Source organism: Anabrus simplex, chromosome 5, assembly GCF_040414725.1.
Source record: "Anabrus simplex isolate iqAnaSimp1 chromosome 5, ASM4041472v1, whole genome shotgun sequence".
NCBI classification, from domain to species: domain Eukaryota; kingdom Metazoa; phylum Arthropoda; class Insecta; order Orthoptera; family Tettigoniidae; genus Anabrus; species Anabrus simplex.
In genome coordinates, this window is record NC_090269.1 from 266,632,931 (window position 1) to 266,651,672 (window position 18,742).

Genomic DNA, 18,742 nt, shown 5'->3' on the forward strand with positions numbered 1-18,742 from the left:
CAGCATACTTTTACCTCAAAGTATTCCCATGTCTGCTGCGATTTGTGTGTGTTACAGCGGCTGCAGTGACCAGCTTCTTCGGGCAGGAACCTGAAGTGCCAAATTGGGAGGCACACTGTGTGCCTTGGGCGTCACCATCCGGCACCACTATCCTGCGGGGAAAATCCTATTGGTGGCAGGCGGACTGGACGGTGTCTCACCCCTGCTTATTTGGTGCAAGAGACCACTCAACTGCAACTCACCTAGGTGTCGGGTTTGGACTGACATTGAATGAAGGCTGGCGGCAAACGGCCGTGTCGGCAGCCGCATCATCAGTAAGAACCTGTGGCCTAGCTGTGCTGTGACTGTCGTGGGAAAGTAGTGCAAAAGTGTTAGCAACAAATGAGAAGTTTTGGTATTTCTAACATTTGGAAGAAAGTGTGGTGAACATGATTTGGTGGACAGACTACAAATTGTCTACTCATCTGTGGAAGAAGGCATTTTGAAGTGCAATGTGACAATCCATGTGGATTTTGTGATATTTATTCAAGAGGTGGATCTATATTATTTTTGAAAATTATGTGACAGTTTGTGTTGTTGGTTATGACAAAGTTAACTTCAAGAAATCAGGTGTGTTAAAGTAATGTACCTTTACTATCGGTACTGTGTGAAAACGTTCTATCGCTTGCTCCCCAGTGAGGTTATATTATTGGTCGAGCAGGGCTCGACTTTCGGGGGGAGGAAGATGTTACAAGTGAACTATGTAATACAAGTGGAATGTATTTTTTTGAAGACTTTGTAAAATATGATATGTTTTATTTTTATTGACCTAACCTGTACTGTATAATGTTGTAACATAGGCATTTGTAAATAGTAGAATTCTGTCTATAGTTCCTGGAAAGATCCAGAAAGTTACATAACTTTTGTACAGGGTGTGTTACTTTGTTGGTATGTGTTCTAGAAAATGTGTTCTGTCTATTCTGGAAAAATACGACTTTCGCGATCATGCATATTCTAGAATGTTAGTCAAAGTTCGCGATCGGAAGTAAGGTTGTGATTGGTGAGTCTAGGTGGCGATAGCGAACTCGTGCACGCTGATTGGCTGCCTCCAAGGCCGGAATTTCCTATATATAGTGAGCGAGGCAGTGTTCGAATAAATTCTGTATCTTGAAATCTGTCGGTCTTGGTCTATCTGTCTGCGAGCAGCCTATCTGGATGACATCCCCCGGTTTCCGGGATGGCACTCTCCTCGGGTAAGCACTCTTGAATTCCGTCCTGCTAAAATTTCCGTAATGTTCCGATTTGCTTTTCATACAGGAGTCTGCCCTAACCTCGCCTAGATTCACCAAATTAGTTACTTATGACGCCTTAGTTTTTCAGCTGGACTTACCTGTTCGTTTCCGAGGCATTCCCATTTCTTGTTTCACTAAAATATGTATATTGTAGTTTAATATTATTTCCCTTGGGGTTTGCCTCTGGTAGTTCTGTATAACTTGAGGTACGCTAGATTTTGGATAACCTGTAAATTGCATTGTACTACTGCATTGGTAACTAGATGTATAGTTGATTTGAAATTTGAATTTACCCTGCTACGAAATAACCTATGTATATCACTGAACTTATAGCTCATAACTTGGAATGTATTCGTAAAATTATCTTGTAAATAATATTTTTAAAATCTAAGGATCACGGTGATTTATTTCGGAATCTGCTAACTAAGCCATGTCCATGCCTTTGGTAGGTTCCCAGCCTTTTCATCTTCCTGGTTTGTTGTTCACTAGTTGGCCCTACTGATATTTACGTACATGTTTTGTTGGAGATCCGAGTAATGCCAGCTACTGTTTTTTCCGAGTGTGTAGTGATTTTTTATATTGTGTAGTTGGCTCTTACCTTCCCCTTTTAACTCTGTTTGTGCCTTGTTTTATGTTACCCCTGTAGTCTGAGGTAGCATCTTTGTTTTTAAAAAACAATTGTTAGTTGACTTATGATGTTGAATATATTAAAATTTGAGTCATAAATCCTGTTGAATCTCAATAGTATCTACAGCTTGAAGTCTTAATATGCGTGTTAAAGAGGTTGGAAATATTCCGCATCATGTATAGGTTTGAGACATGCTTCTGTAATTTATTAATAGTAAACAGTAAAATGCAACATGTTGGTAGTTTCCTCAAACTGGTCTTGATTTGACGAGCAGACTTTACATTGGAAGCAGTTCGTTTTTATGAGTGCTTTGTCAAAAGGGGCGTCAATCTGAAAATCTTGAAATATTGATACATTATCCTTATTCTGTAACAAAGGAAATTACATGATAACGTTTTGACAAAGAATACTGCAATGTATTCGAAACGTCGACAAACGTTTTGACAGAGAATACTGCAAAGTATTCGAAACGTCGGCAAACTGTACGTGATGTACAGACAACTACAACACGATTCAACCCGGGAATTAAACTAAATAACTCAGAACTGAAGTGACGGTTGAAGGAAGAATCCCATCTTCCAATACTTATTTGCTTTTTATGGCTAGTCTATGCAACTAAAAATATAGTCCAGCTTAACTAGATTTTACGCTGGAATATGTTGAGTTGATGCCAATACAGGATAAAAATGAGATTTATAAGTCGTTGAAAACTCTGGTCAATTTGCCCGTCAAAGTAACCAGCGCTTTGGTACTTCGGTCTGTCTTTGATTCAAGAGTGTGAGAGATATCGGGAAATGGTCACTACCATAGAGATCATCATGTACTTGCCATCGTAACAGGGGAACTAGCACATGACTGCATAAGGTGACAAACAGGTGGGAGTATGTGTCCTGTGCGCTGCTGAAGTGAGTAGGTTCCCCAGTGTTCAGCACACTAAGATCAAACTAGTGGATCAATAGCTCAAGAATCCTCCCCCCTAGTTCTGGAAGATGGAGAATTCCAGAAGGTGTTACGGGCATTCACATCTCCTAGCAAGAGGAAAGGAGGAAGTAACTGAGCAATCAAATCTTGGAGTTCATGAATGTGCAGATCGTATTATGGTGGAAAGCATACACTGCACACCATTGTCATTACTGGCAATGAAGCACAAACTGCAATTGCGTACAGCACAGTCAGTAGCGGTACTTTGTCACTGAAGATGTTGGAGTGGACTACAGTGCAAACACCCCAGTCGTTCCACCATCCAGAGCTACTTGGTCTTTAGAATAAAGACAATATCCTCCCATAGTAGTGTCATGCCCAAGTCTCAAACAAGATTCCTGCAGGCACACTATGGAGGCTGCAGAGACAGATAGATATCAATTGATGTAAACTCAGCTAGGCGACAGTGATATGATGCCAAAGCGTGGATGAGCAGCATGGCAAAATTAAGACAACTGCTTGGTCGTCTTTCGGCCAGTTATCTGCTATTTTCTGCCATCATTGTTGGTGTTAATTTTGTCATCACTACCATCCAAAATAATTAATGGTTGAGTCTCCATTGTCTCCTCCATATGGGGTGACTTGGTGACCGAGAACTCCGAAGATGGTGAAAACTCACTTTTGGAACCGTTGGCCTTATTTCTGGGTTTCCCCAGAAAGGAATCAAGCAAGAGTGTACCGGGGCTTCTCGCTCTTGCCTGCTGTTTCCATCTTCCTTGGAGGAGAGCCAGCAGATGGTCTGCCAGTCTTCTTTGGGGATGCTGTGACCCTCAATCGGGTTGGAGAAGTCTTTTTCTACAACTTCTTAGGGGAGTGCAGGGGCTTCCCCTTCCCCTCCTTCATTGTCTAGGCTTTGGTAGGAGGGTGAGGGCCTGGCTGGGGAAGTCTTTACCCCTGCCCTGGTAGGGGAGGACTCCCCAGCTGACATCGGCAATAACGCACTAGATGGTTCACCCGAAGTTATCTGTACCTTCTTAGAACCATCACCAGTCTTCATTGCAATTAACTGTTGGTGGCTACTGGTTGAAATTTCCGGTCTTGATGTCACTGTGGTAGGAACAAAGATCTGTGTACTTTTGAGACCTTTTCAGCAAAGTAGACGGCGAACTCTGGAGCAGCCATAGATTAAAAGTTTTCTCTGGGCTTCTGGAAAAGAGAGTTTGTCCAGAGTTTTGATATCGTGGATCTTCTTCTCCTGCTTGATGTGGGATATACTTTGGATATGGACGCATGCATACCTGGGTAGTTGATGCACACAGGCGGTGGTGTATACTTGACACCAGCATTTTCTACACGTTTCACAGGTCATCAAACCTTGACAATATAATGAGGTGTGACAGTTACAATACCTCATAGGAGCTAGTATGTATGGCCAAACAGTTAAAGGGTACCTGGCAACTTTGATGCGTGAAGGCAGTGTCTGGGCATTAAAGGTCCAGATTAAAGGGCCTGTATCGAGCAGCTCATCACTGACATGCCTCCTAACCTCCTAACATCGGTAACACTCCACATGCAATGTTCCTGAAAATTTCATCATCGGAAGCCTTTACCAAATCCCTGTAGAATATAACTCCGGGCAGGAGTTCAGAGATTTGTGCTTCTCGATTTTGACAGGCACAGTACTGAAAATCGTAGCTGCAAGTAATCGTTTACTTTAGTCGGCTGTCCTTGTTTTAAATAGGACAGATCTGTCAATGAGCTTCGTCATTTCCTCAACTTCGCCACCAACAATATCTTCTACTGAACTGCTTATTAAGAAAGGACTTTTGGGGAGAAAGCTCTGACCGCCGAACCTGGAAGCAACCAGAAATCGAGGTACCCATTTATCACTTTTACTATCCAGAACGTTTCAAAGATGCCGTTTTGACGTTGTAAGGCTGGCAGCTTTCTCTATATTGAAACAAAAATTCCTAGGTTCCATCTTGATGCCATGAGTAGCTAGGGAAATATACAGTTAACTCCTGGCAGAGTCTTGCATGCCGGGATAAGGCTTAGTATTCCAAAGGGTGCTTGGTATCTAGAGGCAAGCTGCTAGCGACTATTCTTCCAGTAGCCATGCATCATCTTGCCACGACCCACAATTTGTGATTGGTAGAGAATGAAACCTCCACACACATGCACTCACTCAAATACAAATATTCTACCCGATAAAGAGAGACTGGCTAGACAGTTGGAGAAATGAAAATTAAGGAGGTTCAGACAGGAAAGAAAGAAAGAAAGAAATAGAAATGAAGAAAAAGAGCACAGGTAACTCTCACGCAACTCGGGGTATATCTTGTTAGGGATACCTTGTTAGTCTGGCTCCACTCCAAAACCAATCCAGCAAGGGTAACGAGCTGATACAGGCCTCAGAATCAACGAGCACACAAACCTCCACACTGACGTCAAGGTCATGGTGTCCCTAGAGTGGGGTCAACTTCCCAAAGTTAGAATAAAATCAGTGACCCCATGGCTATGGCTTCCCACTGGAAGTCCAGTGGGCAAGATGGGATTCCATACTACATAGTCGAAGTCTGACCAGATATCTTCATGCAGCCATTATTTAATCATATATTAAACAAAAGTGTATCCCAGAAATATAGAAAATGTCAAGAATATGTCCAATACATAAAACCAGAGATTATAACAATGTACATTTCCATACCTTGAGCTTTCGTTGAAGTATTCAAGACAATTATTTTTTTCCATATTTTTAATCATATTCTACGCTACGTTTCACCCTATTAACATGGATTCTATCATGGAAGATGGGCAAATGTCACTACCCTATGAAATTTACTGCAAGATGTGGCTAATGCTTTAAACAAACATACATCGTGATTTATATGGACTTCGAAAAAGTGTTTGACAAGATCGATCACAGCGTATTTCACAGAGAGCTTTCCAAATTTGGACTTACCATTTCTATGCTAAACCTTATCTCTTTCTATCTATGAAATAAAAATCAGTCTGTCACCTATTGTCAGATCAAATCATTTGTCATCATCCTCCTTTCCCCTTATCCAGCTCTTGCCGGGTCGGGACATCTTCGTTTCTGAATCTGTCTTTCTTTCTCTTTCCTATCATACTTCTTAGGTATTTCATTTCACTCACCCATTTCTGGCACTATATAGGCCCATTAGATTTTTAAAATTAATAACATCTAGCCCAAAACCCAGTATACGACTCCGATGACAATGCCAGAGATCTTTGAGGGGTAGGGTGACGGATGCAGTATGTTGTATGTTTATAACTGTTTGATTCTTCTTATCTGCCCAGTACTTCTTCATTCGTTCTGATCAGTGTTCTTAATTCGTCTGAAATCTCTACAGGCCTTCTGTGCATCCTTTCACTTGAAAATTTTTATGTATGTATGTATGTATGTATTTTTGTATGCAAAAAATAATGTTTCTTCTAGGACAGCTGCCTCTGTGGATCAGTGGTAGTGTGTCAGCCTCCGGATCCCAAAATAGCGGGTTCAAACCCGGCAGAGGTAGTCAGATTTTTGAAGGGTGGAAAAAAGTCCATTCGACTGTACAATGACAGCATGTAAAAGATCTCTGGTGACACATTTTGTGTTTACCAGACGAAATTCATTAAATCTCAGCCTTAGACACCCAAGAGAGTTTCGGTTTACTCGGTCTGCCATATAGTAGGCTTAGAGTAAAGCAAAATGTCAAAACTGACGAGCAGACAGCCAGAGGATGTCAAATTGACCCAGGACAATGCCGTCCACATGTTGCTACTGTGACAATGGTAGCACGGACATTAACTGGAGGAACAGCACATCCACCATATATCCCAGACTAAGTGCCATTTGATTTCTGGGCATCCCTACACTGAAAACAAATCTGCAAGGACAGAGGTTCTCCTCAAATAATGAAGTGAAAAAAATCCATGGCTGCAGTGCTAAAAGGGATATCATAAAGAGTCTACTTTATCATATTTCTTCAACACTAGGAGTAGGAACACCAGATAAGTTAGCGCTGCTGAAACATTAGGACGTACATAATATCTGGTGAATGAAACATCCATGTTTCTTTCTATGGTCGTCTACATCTACAAGGGGCATTACATTTCCATCAAATTGTTATATGGGCCTATAGTTCACTCTTTCGAAAAGTTTTAGCAGTGATTCTAACTAACACCCCATATGATACTCTATTAAAATGTATTCAAATGAACGGTGATGCTTTGAAAACAAAAGTACAAAAGAAAGAACAAACAAAAGAAATGTAGGGCCTGTAGTGGCACCTGATTTGAAATTTAAAATGGCCTTTAAACTTTTCAATCAGGTTATGTATTAGGAAGGCAGCAATGATACGAAAAACATGGTTTTCTGGTGTTAACACCCTCAAGATTATTTGTTACACGTGCAGAATGCAATGCTTTTAAAGCTAAAGATTGTAGAATATCAACATTATGCAAGTACAGATTTGTGTAAAATCTGTAGGTGATATGTGATATTCTTATAAAACAGTGTTTCATTTCACCTACTGTCAATCACAGAAATCCAAGCAAAAATCTTTGTAGGTGCATATAATTAATTTATACACAATTCAACTACTAGGTATACACCAAGAAAAACAGAGTTAGGTAATCACATCGATTTACCATGGAAGAGCATGTTTTAGGAACACACAGTCCAACAATATTTTCTCTTCTTTGTCAACGAAAAACAACAAAAACCTTTGAGACTACAGTATGTAATGAACTCGTCTGAAATTGGACTGGCTCTACTTTCTCTTTAGATACAATTCTGTACAGTGAACAATGGCATTTTAAAAAGCATCTGAAATTACATCTACTTATAAACAATGACCTAAATCTTATGTAATACTTATATAATACTACACTTAATTAAACACCCTCTGGGTAGGGGTAATAGATACAGCCACGGTATCCCATGCATGTCCTAAAAGGGGACCCAGGGACTTTCATTTTGGGAGTGTGGGTTAGTGACCATGGAACCCCCAGCTGAGTCTCACCAGATCTTTCCTATTTGACCTCCCTCAGTCAACTCTTGCTTTTTCTTCAACCCCAACAATATTAGGCTCGCAAGGAATAGGGAGTCTTTAATTTTTACACTTTTTGCAACCCTTCCCTTTGTTTTGCTAATACCTCCATTCTTCAAAGTGTCGGACTTCTTCCATTTTTCTTCTGACTAGTGTTAACACATTGCGGACCGGGTGCCCTTCACCCCATACACAGCCCTGTTCCCGGCCACTTTCTAACTACCTCTAAGCTGGAGTGCATGCATTCAAATAAACTGTCAGAACTTCACTAGCTTTTGAACGACTACTGTGCATTTTTCTAGAGGCCTTCCTGAATAGTTGTTGAAATGCAGGGTATTTCTTGAAATATATTTCGGCTCATAGTTTTCGGAAATATGGGTTTTTTATTAAGGGATCAGTTGGCCAGTAATCTTTCAGACATGATTTCTTCACCTGCCCTATCAATATACACAGAGCAATATTTTTTAAATTTCCCTGCTAGTGACATTTGTCCACTTTAGTGTTTTAGGGGATACATTATGAGAATGTGAATTCTGCTCATAGTATAAGTTTGTCTATTCAGCTACATACAGAAAAAATTCCTCACCAAACATAAGTCCTGCTACTTGTCCTATGTTTCCAGATTCATTAGGCCATACCTTTATACCAGGAGCACCTTCAAAATCCTCTAGCCTAGGTTCACTGTTGTCCATGACCCAGTTGCCAGAAAACACTACATTATTTACAATATTTAGAATATTTACACCCGCAACACAATTAACAGGCTCGTTCTGCACAACGTGAATTCCACACCTTAAAGATAAGACTATATCCTCGTCATCACTTGAAACATTTCCGTTAGAAGATATTTCATCATCGAACTTTAATATTCTGCTTCACTTAGATATTCGGAGCCTGTATCAGCAAATAATTCGCGAATAATTTCATCTTTGTCTAAACACATGCGATCCCTGGGCGCTGCCATCTTGCATGGCTCTTCGAACTTTGTAAACATGTTGTCAAGAAATGCAAAGAAAATCTATGATATGAAGGATACTCGAAAAGAAATGCGACTATCGATTGTGTAGAACCATACATAACAGAGTTCTTTTACCTTTGACCTCCAAATAGTTCCCGTATATCTCAAAAGATAGCACTAAAGTTCAGTCTGCTGGGTCTGCTGCTAACACGAGATAACTCGGGACCGGTCCGCAACACTCGGCTAGGCAAACACGAGTTTTCTCGGGACTGGTCCGCATTGTGTTAATAGAGATAGTTGCCCACTCCTACTTCTTCTTAACCAATAATCACCACCACCAATAATTTTGTTTTTAAATTACTCTAACTTACAAAATTTACTTACTGAGAGTAAAGACTTGTTAAGGTTTTTCTTTTTAGATTTTCATCTGTTGCCTTCCTTTTATATGCTTTGACATCATATTTCTCTACATGTTCTGGTCTATACTGGATTGTTTTCTTGAGAGAGCACCAGCGATTCAGTTCCTTGTCATCAGCTTTCAGAATCTAGAATTACAACAATAAATAAACAATAGACAAAAAAGGATAGGAATATAAAATTTAAAAAAGTGAAAATCACTTACAAAATAACGAGCAATATGGTGATAAGATGCGAGGAACTGAACTAGGTAATTACTACCATCTGAATGAAGAAGATAGTATATAACTTTGAAGTTATTTAGAATGCAATGTTAATAAATTAGAAAATACCTTAAAAAAATATTTAATTAATAACAGAATATATGAGGAGCATTGTTTCAAAATTTCTAAACATGCTTGTCAAGCATCTTATAGTCCCTTACAACCCATTCTTTACCTAGATGTTTTACAGTCCCTACAGACTTATAGATCTCTCGGTATTCCTCAGGTGTAATAATGTCAGAGCACTTACAAAGAGACTTTTCTATAACACCAAAAACCAAATTCCTCCCACAGGAAAGATGATTTTACTGATAATGATCATTTATAACATACATCAGGAGTGTTTACTTACCAAGCTTCCTGACTACAAGATGCTTGCCAAGCATTTTTAGAAATTGTACAGGATTGAGGAAATAAAGAAAATGATTCTGAAGAAAAGCGACAAAAGTGGTCAACCCGTGTTATAGTAAAGATGGAGCCAACATACAATTTTGATGACCCCTCAAAACGTTTTGTAACCCTTCTGAAGCAAGACATGAGGCTGGACCTCCCATAATTGATACAAGCCCATCACCGTGGTTACGCAACAGCGTGACCTAGGTGTAATATTTGATACAAAATTACAATTTAAGACCCATATAAAAACATATACAACCAAGGCTATGAAATTACTAGGCATTCTCTATCGCTTCACAGAAATTTCTGACCCCATTGCTCTTCGTCACTTCTTCCTCACGATCGTTCAACCGCTCTTAAACTACTGCTCTCCGATTTGGACAACAGCCGCCCCCTCCAATACTAAGCAGTTAGACAGAGCAGTGTCCTTCTTTGCTGCAATTGTAAGGAACAGAAACCTCAAGCTCAGAAATCTGTCTACGCAGCAGGTATTAATGGCAATTAATGTGTCACCGCTGCACATCAGGCGACAGGTAGCTGACCTGAGTTTCCTCCACGGGATCTTAAATGGACATTACCGCTCGGAACATCTTGTCTCACTCTTCTCTCTCCGCGTTCCTTCCCGCTCCACCAGAACCAAAGACCTTCTCCACATTCCCCACACTCAGCACTCAATACTTCAACGATCTTTCCTAATCCGCCTCCCAACACTCTTTAACAATATTAATAGGAGACAAGAGCTTGATATAGCATCAATTAAAAGTGTATTTGATAGGTGTGTAAATAGTATCTTAAAGATAAGTTGATGTGAAGGGATTATACCGCCATCTTGACCCACGACGACTTGGCTATGAACATGGACATTCTCATGGTTTTCGATTTGGACAGTTGTTATTAGTAGGATGTGTACCTGATCTTGTTATATTTTGTTATGTTTGTTATATTTTATTATAAAAGTTTACGTTTGTTAAACAGTCTGTTGACAGTGCAAGTGAAATTTGCTCAGTGTAGCAGTATCTTGTGCTTCGTGAATAAATAAATAAATAAATAAATAAATAAATAAATAAATAAATAAATAAATAAATAAATAAATAAATAAATAAATAAATAAATAAATAAATAAATAAATAAAACGAAGAGCATTACCTGATGCTAAAAACCGAATGTCAAGAACCTGCTAAAAACAAGATTTAGAGGCAACTGGAAAGAGTTCAATAGTTTGCAGTTTTATGTTTCAGTACTAAACATTGGTTTAACATCAGATACTGGTAGGACGACTAATGACAATGATGACTGTGATGGTTAACTTTTTTTTTTTTTTTTGCTAGTTGCTTTACGTCATGCCGACACAGATAGGTGTTATGGAGACGATGGGATAGGACAGGGCTAGAAGTAGGAAAGAAGTGGCCATGGCCTTAATTAAGGTACAGCCCCAGCATTTGCCTGGTGTGAAAATGGGAAACCATGGAAAAACATCCTCAGGGCTGCCGACAGTGGGATTCGAATCCACTACTCCTGAATGCAAGTTCACAGCTGCGCGCCCCTAACCGCACGACCAACTCGCCCGGTGTGATTGTCTGCACAAAGAAGGATTTGCAAGACTGTAAAACATCCATTTACCATCAACAACGTGTTAATAATAACTTTATTAACTGTACATGATGCACTGTATCTAATAATAAAGTCAATAAAAACACTTTGGTATCAAATGAAAGTTTCAAATTTTATTATGTGAAAAGATGGTTGTCAACGAATTAATTTAATAATTAATATTAATTAATTTAATAAAGTATTGATTAGGTGGTTTTTAAATTAATTTGTTGATTATACTCATCGATACGGCCATGAAGTGGACGGCTTGCAAAAAGATGGTTGTGTCAAAATGTATTTTGTTCAGTGAATTGGTTCAAAACGTTTTCAGTGACATTTTATAATTAGAATGACGCCATCATGTATTGGAAAATATTTCAATCATGACTAATTCTGGAACATAACCTCAATACCTAGATCTTGCTGTTAAGAATTTTGACATGTCTTATTTGGTTAGGAAGTATTCTTTTTAAATTTTTTTAGCTTCCAGTAAAATTATGATTTGTGCACTTAATGCGATTTGAAATGATGCTCCTCATATGTGAATCTTTAGCCTTTACTGGTACATCTTTATTCCATATTAATCTCTGTATATGGTGGTAAAAGGCACTCTTCAGTTGTATCCTTTTGCTAATTTCCATATGCATTCTCTGACAGTTCACTTGAAGTATTTCCAGTTTCTTGTCCCCAATTTTATTACATCCTCTTCCTTTTTTACTTAACATTCAGCTGTTGTTATACCTCCTCCTCATATTCTTGCCAGATCGCATCATCATCTGCAAACATCATTACGCTGATTTTTTCCCCTCTATAATCTTCTCTTGCTGCCTTTTTGATACCATCAATCACCATTATGACCAGCAAAGGTGACAATACACTCCCTTGTTTGAGCCCACTGTCAATTCCAAACAATTCTGTTCAACCCACTGTTGTCTTCACACAGCTGTAACAGTTTTAATATATTGCCTTTCTTATTGTTTTATTAGTTCCTTGCCAAAGCCGCTGTGTGTCAGGCTTTCCCAAACTTTTGATCTGGGGATGCTGTCGTATGCCTACTCTAAGTCTATAAAAGTCATTATTATATCTTTTCCATGATCTCTCTCGGAATGGAAATGGGCTCTACTGTTAACTTTCCACTTCTGAATCCAAATTGTTCCTCTTGTAACTGACTTTCGCCTTTTTTTCTAATTATTCTTTCCAATATCCTTTCCATTGTCTTGGCAATGTGGGAAAGGATGGTGGTTTCTCATGTTGGCAGGTTAAATAAATAAGTACAGAACATACTTACATGGTTCTCTCTCTCTCTTAGTTTCAGAGAGAGAGAGAGAGAGAGAGAGAGAGGGGGGGGGGTAGAGGTGTGCGCCTCATTACACTCTCTCTGCCACTCAAGTCACACTCGTTAGCGCTGTCATGGTCCACAGCCTACATGTCAGTCTCGCAGGTCGGGATAGTATCCACTGCGCAGTCCGCACACGTCATCACCCAGTGCTCCCTTCGCGCTGCTCCAGAACACCTAAGGTTATTCTCCAGCAGCCGGCCCCAAGGGATTCACACACACAATGTCAGGGAAACAGGAACGAGTCCTCGGCTCCAACAGGCAGATACTCTATCAGGCTGACATCCCCAGTCCAGGCTATCACAGACTGCGCTCTTCGCTAACTCACACCAGCGAACTCAATCTCGCTCTCACTCACTCACTAACCCAGTCTAACTCTCACTGACTTCAGGAAGGTTGTTCCTCTCTTATATATCTGCGCTGGCCCTTCTAGATAGTCCGGATGCTCGATGGATCCAGGAATCTCGCAAGATGGAACACTCCAGATTAATCGTGGAGTCATTTCTATACTCCTCTGCTACGGGACCGCTGGCGGAAGCGAGAGGGGCTGGCCTAGCACTTAAGTGCTGCTTGTGATTGGCGCGTTTGAAGCGTAAGGGGTGGGCCTGTACGGTGCCGGGCCGGGCCCACTGCCAGTTGGCATGGCGGACGCTATAACCATTATAATATTGTAACTCCCTTTCCCTAATACTCAGGCACTTTCTCTCTCTCTCTCTCTCTCTCCATACACACTTGAGTATTCTGTAAGTCCACTGGAGTCCCGCTGGTCCTGCAGCTTTGATCAAATGATCAATGATCTATGGCTACTTCATCTATTCCCACAGTTTTTCCAATCTTCACATATTTAACTACCCATTCCACCTCTGTCACTGTAATGTCTGGTTTCTCATGTTCAGCAGTTCACTGAAATATTCATTCCATCTGGTTTTGTCAGTATTACTCCTTCTTTATTCTTCACAAATCCTGTGTTCACCATTTCATTCCTACAGTTTCTTATAACTCCAAATAATAATATTTTCCCCACAGATCAAATCTTCCTTTACTTCCTGCCTTTTTTTTTTTCAATTTGCTTTATGTTGCACCATCGCAGATACTGGTAGGTTATATGGTTATTTTATAAAGGAAATTTAATTTGTCCTCCTATTCAATACATACATATCTCCATCTTTTGATCTTGTAATGGAAATACTATCTTGTAATAAAGTAAAATGTCTTATGGTGATGATGGGATAGGAAAGGCTAGGAGTGGGAAGGAAGCAGCCATGGCCTTAATTAAGGTACAGCCTGGTGTGGAAATGGGAAACCACGGAAAACCAGCTTCAGGGCTGCCAAAGGTGGGGTTTGAACCCACTATCTCCCGAATGCAAGCTCATAGCTGCATGCTCCTAACCACATGGCCAACTCGCTACTACCTGAGTGAATGTTTCCCAACTTTTCTTCTTTCCTTTGGCTACTACTTTCCTGCAAACTTCTTTTCCTTTACTTTATCTTTCACTCTATCATTCCACCATATTGTCTCTTTTTCTCTTACCTCTCCTGATGTTCTGCCACATGTTTTCTCTGCACACCTTAAGAAAGCACTCTTAAAACTATTCCATTCCTGTTCAACATGGCTAATATCTGTCCTTGGTATCAGGTTTTATAAATCTGTCCTAAACTCTTCCTGACCCTGCTTTCCCTTCAATCTCCAGACCCTAATCTTTCTTTCTTTTTTTTTCTTGTAATTTTGTGACCTTGCCTACTTTCAACTTTGGTATCACTGCTCTATGGTTACCCTAAAAGGCTTCCTCAGGCATAGCTGTAATGTCCATAAGATCTTTCTGATGTCCCTTTTTCAATATATGTAATCAATCAATGTTTTTGTTCTTTTGTCTCCCCATCCATAGCTGGTAATCTTCTGGTTATTTTTCCTTTCTGAACCATGTGTTTCCTATTATTAGTTGGTTCCTCTTGCAGAAGTCCACTAACATAACACCTTCTTGATTCTTTTCGCCATATCCATATAGCACCAGAATCTCTTCTTTTCCCAGTCTCTCTCTTCCCACTTGTGCATTCAGATCTCCCATTATAATTACTTTCTTTTCTTCTATGTATTTCTTCATTTCTTCAAGGAATTGTTCTGAATTCTCTTCTTTATTTCCAGTTTGTTTAGCATATACTTGAAACAAATCTTGTGTTCCTGTCTGAAACTGTATCGTAGCTATGATCATTCTTTTACTGACCATCTTCACCTCCTCCACATTCCAAGACATCCCTTTTAACGATCGTTCTCACTCCGTTCACTGTGCCCCATCTCCCACTGTAAAACAGCGTGTATCCTACCTTCAGTTTTCTTTACCCTCTTCCTCTCCTTTTTGTTTCACTAAGACCAAGGATGGCTATGTCCTCTTCCATGAACTCTAATAACCCTTCGGTCTTTTTTGTCGGGCTTAGGATGTTGATTTGGATATATTACGATACTGGTCACTCACTTCTCACAATTCCCTCAGTACTTGAAGAACTAAGCGTCGCCTGCAGGGGACGCCCTAGCATTTTCCAAGGCCGCACCATATTTGCACTCATTTACACTGTTATTATGATGAGTTTGCCACTCCCAAAGGCATTTTAGAGCTGCTGCCAGCAGGTGACGAGGCCGCACCAAACGTGGAGTAGAGATGCCTTCTGCAGCCGCCCCTTAACCCGGAGATAGATGCTGCTTGATGGGTTCCAGTGACATTTCTTACACTGGGGGAGGGGACCCTCACCCCACCTAAGAAAACTCATCTGCCCAACGGTCGAGTTATTTCTCATCATCATCACTGGCTGTACGGTTTACTCTATTACTGTAGTGGACTGGACCTACCAGACCAAATATCAGACGTAAAGTCAAGGTTGCTTCACGTGTTCCTACATTTCTTCTGAAGACAAAATGATCTTCTCCGAACTCTGCTTCAACTTGTTTTTCCATTCTTCTGTAAATACTACGTGTTAAAATTGTGCATGCGTGAGCTACTAATCTAATGGTGTGGTAGTTTCCACACTCATTAGCACCTGATTTCTAAAACCAGATGGCACTTCTCCTTTACTATACATTTTGCATACTAAATGGAGTAACCTCCCCAGACTAATAATTCTGAAGGTAGGTCATCAATTCCAGGTACCTTGTTCCTATTTAGGTTTCTCAAAGCTCTGACAAATTCTGACCTGAAAATTGGGTCTTTCCTTTTGTCAGCATCAACAGCCTCTTCTTGTTCCAGAACCTTGTCATCTACTTCTTTATCTTGATACAACGGTTTAATAAATATGTTCCTGCCATCTTTCTGCCTTGTCTTCTTTCCCAAGAAGTGGTTTTCCATCTGAGCTCTTAATACAGTGAAACCTTGTTAGTACGTTTCTGCAGGGGACGACGAAAAAAATCGTGTTAAGCAGGAAAATGTACTATCGAATATCCCATTAAAAACTATCCAACAGGGAGATGGTATCACTACACATTAGTATAACATTTTACATTGTGTGTGTAGTGTTTCAGGAGATAGCCCTAAAAAGTGTGAAAAAGTCGAGAGAACAAATATCAATAATTCTCTACTGGAGCCTGTTAAAGTAACAAGAGACTATTAAAAGATGAGAAAAATACAGAAGAGCAGATATGACATTATTTTGCCCTTGGGCTCATAGAAGTACATATTACATATTATAGCAGATCACTTTCTTCCTAAAACAATTGTATAATGAATTGTTAGTCGAAGCCTTAGGTTTCTGACCAGTGGGTAATTAAATATTGTTTTCTGGTCACTTTGTGCATGAATTTCTTGCCATACACGATTAAGCGCCTTCAGCCGCCATCTTGAACATGAAACTTCGGCAGTACTCAACATTGGTTCGGACAGACTCGCCGGTTAATAATAAAAACGTGCCAACTGTCAAAATAGCAGTTTGTATTTTTGTATGAATGGTACACCGCTTTACAATTGCTTGCATCTTTACGTAACTTTTTAATGGAATAGGCCTACAGTATATGGAAGCCTTATTATTAACGGCACCCACAAATGACCTGTCGAAGATCTGCTATTGCTGCACTATAAACTTTTTTAACTTCGGGCATATCATACTGATTTAAATCATCTTATCACAAGAACAATTATTGGCATTACCTTCAATTTATTGTGTTGAGTGGTAAAAAGAAGTGAAGTGATTTTTGTCGCATGACAGTCTACTTATGGACTAATAGGATAATCGTGAGAAGTTCAGTAACACGGTTCATACGGTATCTGTCTTGTGATAGCCTAGCTATGGATAAGAAAAAGGTTGTGAAACCACTCACTAATGAAGAAAAAATTAAAATCCTTCAAGAAGTAGATAGGAATCCACATCTTAAGTGCGTAGAGTTGGCGCAAACGTTAAAACTAGCACCTTCTACTTTGAACACTACTGTGGGCAACCGAGATAAAATTGAAAATCCGTATAAGAAAAAAAAAGAGTGTGTGAAGGAAAGTTTCCAAAAGTTGGAAAGAATGAATTCGAATAAATAAATTTCTAACTTCTTATTGGAATGTGAAATAGGCTACAAGCACAATCAAGCACACTGAATTATTCAACAATCTCACTGACGACAAAGACCTTTCCATAGAAGAAAGAACAAAAAATAAACCACTTTTCCCTTTGTGAAAATCAAATGATCACAGATATGTCTCTTGGTCATGACCATCCACCAACAGTTGCAAGGTTGCTAGAGTTACACTTCCGTTACACACTTTGTGGTGGTAACTTCCGTGACACATAATTTCGGATGACTCCTAGCCATAAGCCATGTATGTCAACAGGAGAGCTTTAAAATTCTTTTTTTTTTAAACGCGTGAAAACTGAATTCAGCGCTCCTAGCTGCAGTGGAATCTATTACTGTGCTTTAACTTAACACTGTCCTGTCCTATTCAAGTGTAAAGTCTTTGCTGCCAATCAATGATGCAAAACTCAACTTTACCTAAGCTAACAGATTGCTCCTCAAAGGCGCAACATACTCGGTGTTCGAGAATTCAACATCATTTCCTCTTATCGTGGAACTTTCTCCGAACCACCCCTGGCGAGGGCTCTTATCTCTGTTGGAAATCACATTCCGTATACAAGGGATGACAAAGAATATTTTCAGGTCTGAGGAATATATGATCGTACTAAGCGGTCAAGGTGAAAAATTGTGACGTGTTAAGTGAGATACTTTTTATACAGATTTAATATGATGGGCGCCGGGACTTCAAATTTACGACGTGCTAAGCAGAAAAACGTGTTAATGAGGAACGTACTAACGAGGTTTCACTGTATTCATACACCTAGTTTTCCTTTCGCCAAAGGTTTCCTTGATTTTTCTGTATGCAACGACTACCTTTTCTAGGACCATACAACCTTCAACATGCTTGCACTTCTCCCTTAGCTGTCCTAAGTCCTGCAGTTTATTTCTACTTCATTCTTTAATCACCCATATTTTTTTCTGCCCTCCTCATTTTTTGCATTCTTGTATTTTTGCTCTCATCAATCAGGTCTAATATCTGCTGAGTTATCCAATGATTCTTCCTAACTTTTTTTCAGTAGCACTACTGATGTCATTCTTCATGACTCTCCACCCTTCATCTATTGTGTTTCCTTCAGCCTTTTCATTTAGTCCTTGTGCAATATGTTCCTTGAAACAATCCCTACACTTTTTTCTTTTCAACTTGTCTAGATCCCATTTCCTTGCATTCCTTCCTTTCTCAAGTTCAACATCAGATGGCATTTCAAGACCAACAAATTTTGGTCAATGTTCTCGTCTGCTCCTTACAATCCAACACCTGGTTTCTGAATCTCTGCCTAATCATAATGAAGTCTATTTGATAAATTCCAGTGTCTCCACGTCTTTTCCACATATACAGCCATTGTTTGTGGTGTTTAAACCAAGTGTTAG

The 18,742-nt window shown here is 39.7% G+C and overlaps 1 protein-coding gene across 1 annotated transcript in view; it reads right to left on the reverse strand.

The window, feature by feature from the left end:
* The window catches only part of LOC136874827 (protein KRI1 homolog), a 170,163-nt gene that overhangs the window by 10,840 nt on the left and 140,581 nt on the right, over positions 1 to 18,742 (reverse strand). Inside the window, exon 10 of the mRNA XM_067148504.2 lies at positions 9,217 to 9,377. Within this exon, the coding sequence (XP_067004605.2) occupies positions 9,217 to 9,377 (161 nt within the window). The remainder of the gene's footprint in view (positions 1 to 9,216; positions 9,378 to 18,742) is intronic.